The 10,251-nt window shown below is 34.3% G+C and overlaps 1 protein-coding gene across 1 annotated transcript; it reads left to right on the top strand.

Moving 5' to 3' along the window:
- Positions 1 to 831: 831 nt before the first annotated feature.
- LOC107854329 lies at positions 832 to 1,586 on the top strand. The gene is made up of 3 exons (XM_047403786.1): positions 832 to 906; positions 1,066 to 1,173; positions 1,320 to 1,586. Exons 1-3 carry the CDS (start codon positions 832 to 834, stop codon positions 1,584 to 1,586), a joined length of 450 nt encoding a protein of 149 aa, XP_047259742.1.
- Positions 1,587 to 10,251: the final 8,665 nt, after the last annotated feature.

The following is a 10,251-nucleotide window of genomic DNA, read 5'->3' as shown; positions in this document are numbered from 1 at the left end:
ATATATATATATATATTAAAATATGTATAATAAACCCAAGCATTTCTACTCATTAAATCCTTCTATCCCCATTGGAAATCCTGTCACTGCTGATATGTTACCAGTTTAAAAAAATCATGTCTTTGTTGTCCATCCTTGTTCTTAACTTATTGTTTCAATAGGTCATTTTAGTTATTTGAAATCTCTTTGTTACTGTGCAATAATTTCATTACCCTTACTCAACAAGTTCTTATTTCCATTGGAAATATTTGTTTGTTGCTTTTAAGGTCTTTTGGTTCTTTCATGCACGTGTTTGCTTATTTTGGGTCCCTTTTTTTTTTTAATCAAAACTACAATTTTACCACCATTCCAAATGGCAAACTGTTCTCAAACAGTGTCTCTATGAACATGTTTAGTAGATTTTGCTTCTCTTTTCTAATTTTCTTCTAGAATGATGATAACTGAATTCACCTGTTTAAATAAAGTGGTGGATTAACCGTGAACAGAATCATGCTTGCTGGTCACTTTAGTCCACTCATCTTTTTGGCATAGATGAGAGGTTAGGATTAATAATCATAAAAGAACTATACTGGGTTGTTTGGTGCATGAATTAATGGAAAATTGAGAGTTTGAAAATGTATTGGATGTGGTTTATACGGTAGTCACGTATTTTGGGTTCATAGAGAAGGTGACATTAAATTCTATTAGGATGCTTCCGTTAGTGAAACTGTGGTGAAGCAACAATGGTTGAAGAAAGTTGTATTACGCTACAAGAATTTTATTTCTAATATAAGAAAACACAGAGCTACAGTTCAACTAGAATTTGTAAATGACCATGTGTTGGAAAGGTGGATGGAACTTTCGAAAAGTGATGAATGTGTTAAAATGTTGGAGATAAATTTAAAGAACCATTGTGGTGGCCGTGAAGTAGCTGTTGGGACACACACATGTGGCTCTATCATAGTTGGAGAGCACCAAATAAACTTGTAAGTATAAATTCAGTCTGATTACTTTTTAAATTTCATAGTAGGCATACATACAACTCAACTAGCATTTTAAAATTTTGACTGTTATTTGTTTGTATAGGCTATTACAATAGGTCGAGATCTAACTTCAAGGGAGTTACATTTGCACGTCCACACATATAATCATGATGATAAATCTTTTGTTTCTAATCATTCTCGACTTCTCCACGTAAGTCCACAATTTACATCATTAGATATACTCTTCTCTTATTTTTCTTTTGCATTGACATCTATTGAAATTTCGTATTATACATGAAAATGAAAGAAGCAACAGGAAGTTGAGTCTATTTTAATATTTCCACTTGTTAATTATAGAAAAAGTATGAAGAGATTATACAGAAAAAAAGACTGACTGAATCTGAAATTGATCAATTGGAATCATATTATCAAGCTGCGGGAGGAGTAAAGAAGAAAAGATTATATGGTCTCGGATCTGAAGCTGAAGGTGACTTTGGGAAAAAACTTTGTGACCGTAATGCCTCCACATCATCAGTACCACCTTCGGTTTCTTTATCGACAAAAAATTTGAAGGAGTTTGAGAAGCAATTGATTATGGCACTTACTACTCACTTTCTCCGTTAGTCATTGAGCGTGTTGGTGGTACTAGGGTATAAAAAGGGGCCGTACTTGATCATTCTCCTATTAATGATGATGACGTTGATTCGTAGCTTCATAGTATTCATAGCTCTTCATCATTTCATTGTTTTTTGTCAGACTATTTTATGTGGAAGTACAAGACAGTTATGTAGCAACAAATACTAATTTTGATGGATGTGGGTTTGATATTAGTTTATTTTTGACAAAATACTTGAACTTGTGAATGTTTGGACACAATTATTGTGCATTTTTCTATCTATATGAATGTTGGTTATTTTAATCATTCAATAATTTATGCGTTTCAATAATTTTCTCACAAAATTATTAGCAAAAAAAATTAGTGACTAACTTTTGTCGTTGATACTGAAAAACTTCAGCGATGGATAAATTTTTTTGCTAAAGATGGCTACTATTAGCGACAAAACATTACTGACTAACTTTTTTCATTGCTACTGAAAAACTTTAGCGATGGATAAATTTGTCTACTAAAGACGGCTGCTCAGTCGACCAAACTATGTGTCACACCCCTTTTTTAACTTGAAAGAATTGACTTTAAGTTTGAAAGGGTTTTTATTATCAAAGTGACAAAATATTAAAAATTTGTTTCAAAAAAGGATTATTTACATTTTTTTTTCAGAGTCTCCACTTGACATAATCCAGTGTGCCAAGTCACCTTTGGAAAATCCTGTTCAAAACGGTTTGACTCTAAAACTAATCCACAAATAGAGAAAAATAAAACAAATCCAAAATATAATGTCTAGTCCAGTTATACAGTCCAAAAATAAAATGCAAAAATATAAATCTACGCTAACCTACACTAATCCTAAACTACACTCCAACTGTTTACTCGATGACTCGGGCCTTCATCACGAACGTCTTCCGAATACAAAATACTTCGGGGCATTCCCCGGTATGTAAATACCAATAAACTTGGGGCATTTCCAGGACAAATGAAACGTTTGATCCAAAAGTAGTAAAACCAAGGCATTCAACACATATTTCAAACATTCAATATTCCAGGAATTCTAATTTCGCCTACCCTACCTATGTTTGTCTACCCACTCGACCTATCATTATGCTATCAAGTTTGATTTCGTGTTCATTTCAAGTTAAACAAGAACCCATGAATCAAACTAACCAAAAGGCACTTTTACCAAGTTTCAATTCTCGTTCCATTTACTCCCGAATCCCTTTCATACTTCAATTTTACACAAAAACAATTATCCAAACCCATAAATCATCTAAGGACAAACAATATTGGACATCAACAAATATCAATCAATCACAACCAAAACACACATCATAACATCAAATTCCCAAATTTATGATAAATAAAAAGTGAGTTGAAGAATTCGAACCTTTCGGATATATTTTTGATGATTTACGAAGAGAAATAAGAGCTGCTTCAGAAACCTCTATGAATGACCTCACCAAATAATGAATATCGACTATCACCCAAACTCCAAACACAAACTATTCCCAGAAAACACAGTCCAACAGAAATCCTCCTAAGGCAAATCGAACAATTCGAGAACCCCAAAAAAATTGGAAGAAAGATTGCGAAGATCTATGTGATCGAAGCTCTGGTGTGCTGACGGTGGCCTAAAACCAATGAAATAAGACAAATTCCAATGAACCTCGACTTTTCAACCAAATATGACTAGTAATTGAAACAAGCGAGGAAATTTTTGGTATTTTTGAGACTGGTATTGGCGAACAATGAACTGAAGAAAACGATTTTGGTGAAACAGTCTCCAAAACAGTAATCGAAAGCCCAAAATTCATCTTCTCCAACAATTCTCACCCTATTTTTCTATTTTTTTTCTTGTTATTTTTTACTATATGTGTGTTTCCCGTCTGTATGAGCGTTTCTCCAATAGTTATGTGTGTGTGCGTATTCAGTGAGAGTGTGCTCAAAAGAAGAAAAAAGGAAAAAAATGGCTCCTGCTTTTGTGCGTAATCCTCCCCTATATATTGATATGTGTATATAAATTGTGGGAGTGAGTGATGTTGTTAAAGAACAGAAGAAGATCCCTTTTTTTCTCCCTTAGTCCCGTATTTTGTATGTGTGTATATGTTCCCCTTAAAAAATAGAATTCTATGGAGTGTATTCAATGTGGGTCCCTCCTTCTTGTTATGAAAAAGGAATAAAAATATGAATGGGCATGTGTAGGGGTAGAGGGTACACGTGGGGTAGAGTGGGGCAGGGGGTGAGAGGTGTGAGTTGGTTGAGATAAAGTTTGTTAGGATAAGGGAATATTGGGGATTTAATTTGTTAGAGATTTATTAAAATTTGTTATAATTTTAGTTTTTTTGTGGGGTATAATCACATGGGTGAGGGTGTATGATAACGCGAGGTAAAAATAGATGAATTGATTTTTTTGGGAGGGACAAAATTAGGTGTCTATATCATGCCCCTTTTTGGGTGTAAACATGAAGTATTTTCAGACAAAAATGTAGACGACGAGATCAAATTTTAACCCGATCATTATTCGAAGAAAGATATAGAAGGAAGAAGGACAACCGAGTTAGAGAGTCGAGTGTGGTCCCTGTCGAGGTTCCGGTCTACAGCTCTGTCATTATATCAAAAAGGAAAATTACAAGTTAAAATATAAATGAAATTATAAAAATCCTATCTATGCAGCTTCTTTTGGACTCTTGATTTGAGTTTCATCACCCTTTTCTTCAAGCAGGCTCCTGACTTGCAATTTCACCATCTTATTTCTTGATTTTCAACTTTTTCACCTTGTTGCTTAACTTTCAATTTCTTCACCTTGTTTTCCAGGCGGGCTCCTAACTTGCTATTTTTCAATTTGTTGACTTTCAATTTCTTCATTTTGTTGTTTGACTTTCAACTACTTCACCTTGTTGCTTGACTTTCCATTTATTCTCCATGTTCTTCAGGAGGGCTCCTGAAATGACACCAAAACTAAAAAGAAAATTATCCCAAACAAATGATGTGATAAAAAATTCCATTTGCCAGAAAAGTAAAGTTCCAAATAACAGGAATTAAATTTTGTACCCCAGTTTATCATTAGAGGACCTTTGTGAATATCAAATCCAAATAACTACTTGCATGTTGCAATGATGAATCAAGAATCTAACCAAGAAATGCATCTCTTACGAGTAAAATTAAATGACCAAGACTAGGAAGTGCGTCTCCTAAGAATTAAAGTTAGGAATACTGACTAGAAAGTATGTCTTATAGAGATAAAAGTTTAAGTTAAAAAAAAGTGTGCCACTTGACGAATGAAAACTAACAAGGAAGTGCATCTCCTAAGGGTTAAGTACAATGACTCGATTGAAAAGTGCATTTTCTAGAAATCAAGGGGACTGACTCGACTAGGAAGTACATCTACTAGAAATCAAGGAGAATGACTCGACCAGGAAGTACATCTTCTAGGAATCAAGGGAACTGACTCGACTAGGAAGTAAATCTTCTAGGAATCTAGGGGACTGACTAGACTAGGAAGTACTCTTCTGGGAATCAAGGGGACTGACTTAACTAGGAAGTACATCTTCTAGGAATTAATAAGGATGACTCAACCAAAAAGCAGATCTTCTAGGAATCAAGGGAATTAACTCGACCAGGAAGTACATCTTCTAGGAATCAAGAGGGATGAATCGACCAGGAAGTACATCTACTAGGAATCAAGAGGGATGACTCAACCAGGAAGTACATTTTCTAGGAATCAGGGGGATAACTCGACTATGAGGTATATCTTCTAGGAATCAAGAATTAAGTTAGGAAGTTCATCACCTAACAAGTAAAAATCGAATTACCCAATCAAGGAAGTGCATCTCCTTACCAATGCCGGTTGAATTACCAAAACAAGAAAGTGCATATCCTTACCAATGCCTCTTGAATCACCCAAACAAGGAAATGCATCTCCTTACAAATGTCTCTTGAATTACCCGAACAAGGAAGTGCGTCTCTTTACAAATATTGCTTAAATTGTCCAAACAAGAAAGTGTGTCTCCTTACAAATGCTGCTTAAATTATCTTGACAAGGAAATGCATCTCCTTACAAATGCCACTTGAATTACCCAAACAAGGAAGCACGTCTTCTTACAAATGCCGCTTGAATTACCCAAACAAAGAAGTGTGTTTCCTTACAAATGTTGCTTGAATTGTCCAAACAAGGAAGTGCGTCTCCTTACAAATGTTGCTTAAATTTTCCAAAAAAAGAAGTGCATCTCCTTACAAGTGTTGCTTAAATTGTCCAAACAAGGAAGTGCGTCTCCTAGAGATATTGGATTATGAGCTTTACGATGGTTTTAATTACCAAATATGTACAGGAATATTACCTATTACATTTGCAAAAGTGAGGCATTGCAGCCTTTGATATTTAAACCCTGAATTCCTTGATTTAAAGATAACCCGTGTTCCTATTTCATACAAAAAAAACTTGTGAGTTTCAAAACATAGTGGCTGGTTTGTGGCTTTAGCTTTCATGGCAAATCGCTCTTGCCCTCATCACATTTAACCTTACTTCCAACCATTAGCATATGTCATTTACTTGCTACATCATTGACCCAAACTTAAATTATTAAGAGCACCTCTGAAACAAACATAGTATCTTTCTTTTTTCATGCTCCTCAGATAAACCCTTTGAACCTTGGTATTTTCATGAGTTCCTGGACTTGTTCGTTGGCAAAATTTTCTGCATGCTTTATTTTGGCTCACAATCATGCTTTTTTTATGTGTTGGCCTTTTGTCTTGCTTTGTGCAATTGATGAAGCTAGTAGCCAGTTTTGCAATCTTTCCTCACTTGTTTTGAAATGAACTTGACTCAAAGACAAAAAAAAAATGACAATGATTTCTGTTTTGATAACTAACTCAAGAACATAACAACAAAAATATAAAGAAGAAAGAAAAGACAATAAATGTCCCCATTTGAAATAAAGAAATGAAAAATTTATCTAAAGATGATAGTCAACTCTAATGAATATGCCATATATTTTAGATTAAGCTGCCTGATCTTTCCATCCAAACTTTCTACCAATTATTATTGAGTTAATGACCTTGAAACTGAGTTACTTCCTTAGGTCAATTGTGTTTAAGACCTCATTCGGCTACACCTTGAAGGGTTTTCGTCAACAAGTCTCTCTCATTTTCTTTCTCTCAGCTCACCATCGCCTTATGATGCCCATGAGGGTTTTCACCAATAAGAATCTCTCATTTTTGTTCTCTCAGCTCACCATTTTCCTATGGTGTCCATGAGGGTTTTTCACCAATGAGACTCTCTTATTTTCATTTCTCTCAACGCACAGTCATCTTACAGTGCCCGTGAAGGTTTTCACCAATAATACTCTCTCATTTTTATCTTTCTTGACTTACCATCACCTTATGGTGCATGTGAGGGTTTTCACCAATAATACTTTCTCATTTTTACTTCTCTCCTGATTCTTATGCTGAGGAAGACAAGTAGTTCCCAAAATGCGTCATCATATCCTTTGCGTGTTTAACCTTAACATTCTCAAAGATTGATCCAAAGGTCTTTCTTTAATTGTAACTTGTCTTTTGGATAGGGTTGGAAAGAAAGGATGACATGAGGCCTAAACATCACTTGAAGTGGGGTCGGAATTACAACATTTGGAATCAATGTAAATAATGCAGGTTAACTCATGCCCCAATTTCTTTTGATTGGGCAATTCTAAATTGTTCATTTGGTTAGACCGATCCTAGAGTAAGGAAACCTACGTATCTCACTCTTGAGAGAGGAGAATCAGGTCACACGTAGTTCAGGAAACTTGTTCTTGTGCTTAATTCTGATTTCTTTTTTTTTTTCCTTTTATTGACTTTTTTCCTTTTGGGATTTTTTTGACTCTATTTTATTGACACTCTAGTCTTTTATTTTTTTGACATCACTTTTTTCTCTTTTTGAAATTTTTCTGACTCTATTTTTATTCAACACTTTTCTTGAATTTTGCTGACTCTATCTTGATTCCAAATGAGGGGTATGAAAGAAAATAGAACTAAGGGTCAAATGAGGTAAACAAAGGATGACACAATGTTTGGAAAACAGAATGAAATGCCTTTGTCATATCAATCCTTGAAAATGCAAGTACACATAATGCAATATGAAAGTGAAAGATGAAGATCACTTGTGACATTTTTTACAACACTAACTTTAACTAATCATGTGCGTTGCTACTTCTTTAGCAAACTCCACCTTTGTTGTACATTCCTCATATCGAATGACTCATGCTTTCGTAGAGATAATTTTCTTTCTGTTCCTTTTGATATAGCGATCACGCATCCATTATTTGACCTAATTGAGCTATGATTTTCAATTGATGACCAAGTTATTCTTGTGGTTCTCAAAATAATTGTCTTAATTTTGAAATAAGGCATCAATATGGTCACCAAATGTCTTAGCACTCTATCTATTTTCTCAGATGCTTTTTCTATCGTTGGCCCTCTGATGCTTAAACTGAGTTTTAAGATCTAGCTGAAAATTCCATAGGCATGTCATAACATTAGAATCAACATAAAATGTATTATGTAAAGAAAACAGAAAAACAACACATTCTTAAAATACAAATGAAAAATGGGACACTGCATTTAGTTAAAATGAAAGATAGGAGGGTTTGAACATAAATGAAAAAGGGACAAAACAAGATAGATCCCGAACTACAACCCTAAAATAATTCAAAAAACAAAAAAAAACAAAACAAACTACCAGACCTCTTCCTAATAGGGAGAGGGGTGACTTCTCAATTGCTCAGTTTGACAACTTAGCCACGAGTTTGCATATCAGTATGACTAGAGATTCCACCATGATTAGATATATTTTCTTTAACAAATAAGTTTTGAGTCCCCATGCTTAACTTATTGCTTACCACATATTGTGGAGTACCACGTACTGGTGAAAAACTCTGTGGGACCATTGAGGTGCTAATGTTTTGCACCACAATCAAGTTTTCTTGAATCATCCTTTCTATTTCTCTTTTCAAAGCATGACAATCCTCAATACTGTGGCCCTGAACATCAAAATGATATGCACATCATACATGAGGATCAAAATTTCTTAAATGCAGGTCAGGAGTATAAACAAGGAGAGAAGTGATCATGCTCAACTCTCTCAATTTCTAGAATAAACTGGCATACGACTCCCTAATTGATGTAAAATTATCCCTAGGCTTCTTGATAACAAATTTTGGTGGTCCAATTAACATTGATGTGTGCTCAGGAATATAGCAATGATCATCAAGAGTATTGAACAGGTATTCACTAGCGGCCTAGGGAAGCACAACCGTTGGATTTATAGCCAAAGTAGAAGCCTCAATAGAAGGTTGAGAAACAAAAGAACAGGCAGTATTTGGTGTTGTCAATGTGGTAGATTTATACTGAAGGGATAGAGAATGAGTGATAGAAGCATTGAGACTTTTTTTGACTTGGAATGGATTCTGAGGCATGCTATGGTGCATCAACAACAACAGTAGGAAGCTAACTTTTCAATTTTGGAGGAAGGCTCAAGGTACAAGGAGGTTAATAGTGGTGAACGGAGGAGGAGGCAGCCCACTGACCCAAGCTCGATACATTTCCATCATTTGTTGTCTTAGTCTTAAATTCTCTTGCTTTAAACTCTCATTTTCCCAACTTTTTTTTATCCATGAGGTCACTCTCTATATCCTTGTTGGACACAGCTAAACCTTCTTCAGATTTGGTGTGATGTAGAGGACCAGCCAAAATGCCATAAATTAACTACCTTAAACTAACTGAACAAAAGATAACAAATGTGTTAGAGTTCAATATTTTCTCAAAATCTTTTTTGGTTTTTCCTTTTCTGAAAAAGATCACCGAACTCAAGAAGGGTGCCTACGTATCTCATTCTCTAGAAAGGAGAATCAGGTGTGCGTAGTTCGTAAAGTCTTGCCAAAATGATCAATTAAACTCTTTTTCCTTTCTTTTTTCTTTTTCTTGAAACTTTAAAAGAGAAGAAAACAACAAATTGTCAAAAGAATTGACGAAAATCTTTTTGAGTTTTTTAGCTTTGAAAATCCCTATACAAAATAAAACCTATGATTTCCAAAGAAAATCTTTTTGAGATTTTGATTTTGAATTTCATACGAAAATGAAACTTGAGACTACTAAAGAAATTTTTTTTTTGTAGTTTTATTTTAAAGATGTATATGAAACACCTACTCTAAATGAAGAGTGAAGAAAATCTTTTTGAATTTTTTAGATTCCTATACAAAATGAAATCTATGATTATTGAAAAAATATTTTTGGGTTTTAGATTTTGAATTTCACACGAAAACAAAACATGAACCTATTAAAGGAAAATCTTTTTTATTTTTTTATTTTAAAGATGTATATGAAACACCTACTCTAATAAAGAGCGAAGAAAATCTTTTTACATTTTTTGAAATAAGATTCCCAAACCTACAATAGGCTGCCTACGTATCTCACTCCCGAGAGAAGAGAATCAGGGGTGCGTAGTTCATCCAGATTGGACAATTAGGGATTAAATAAATGACTGAACCCTGACTTGAGAGACATGACCAAAGACATACGATAAAAAACGTCAATAAAATCTTTTTGAGTTTTCAATTTGACACTTCACATAAAAATGACAGCAATAACCATGAAAGAAAAATCTTTTTGGCATTTTCATTGTACAAAACTTTTGCCATCTCTTTT

This window comes from Capsicum annuum, unplaced genomic scaffold (genome assembly GCF_002878395.1).
Source record: "Capsicum annuum cultivar UCD-10X-F1 unplaced genomic scaffold, UCD10Xv1.1 ctg4798, whole genome shotgun sequence".
NCBI classification, from domain to species: domain Eukaryota; kingdom Viridiplantae; phylum Streptophyta; class Magnoliopsida; order Solanales; family Solanaceae; genus Capsicum; species Capsicum annuum.
The sequence above is the reverse complement of the archived record's forward strand: the minus strand, read 5'-3'. Positions and strand labels throughout refer to the sequence as shown.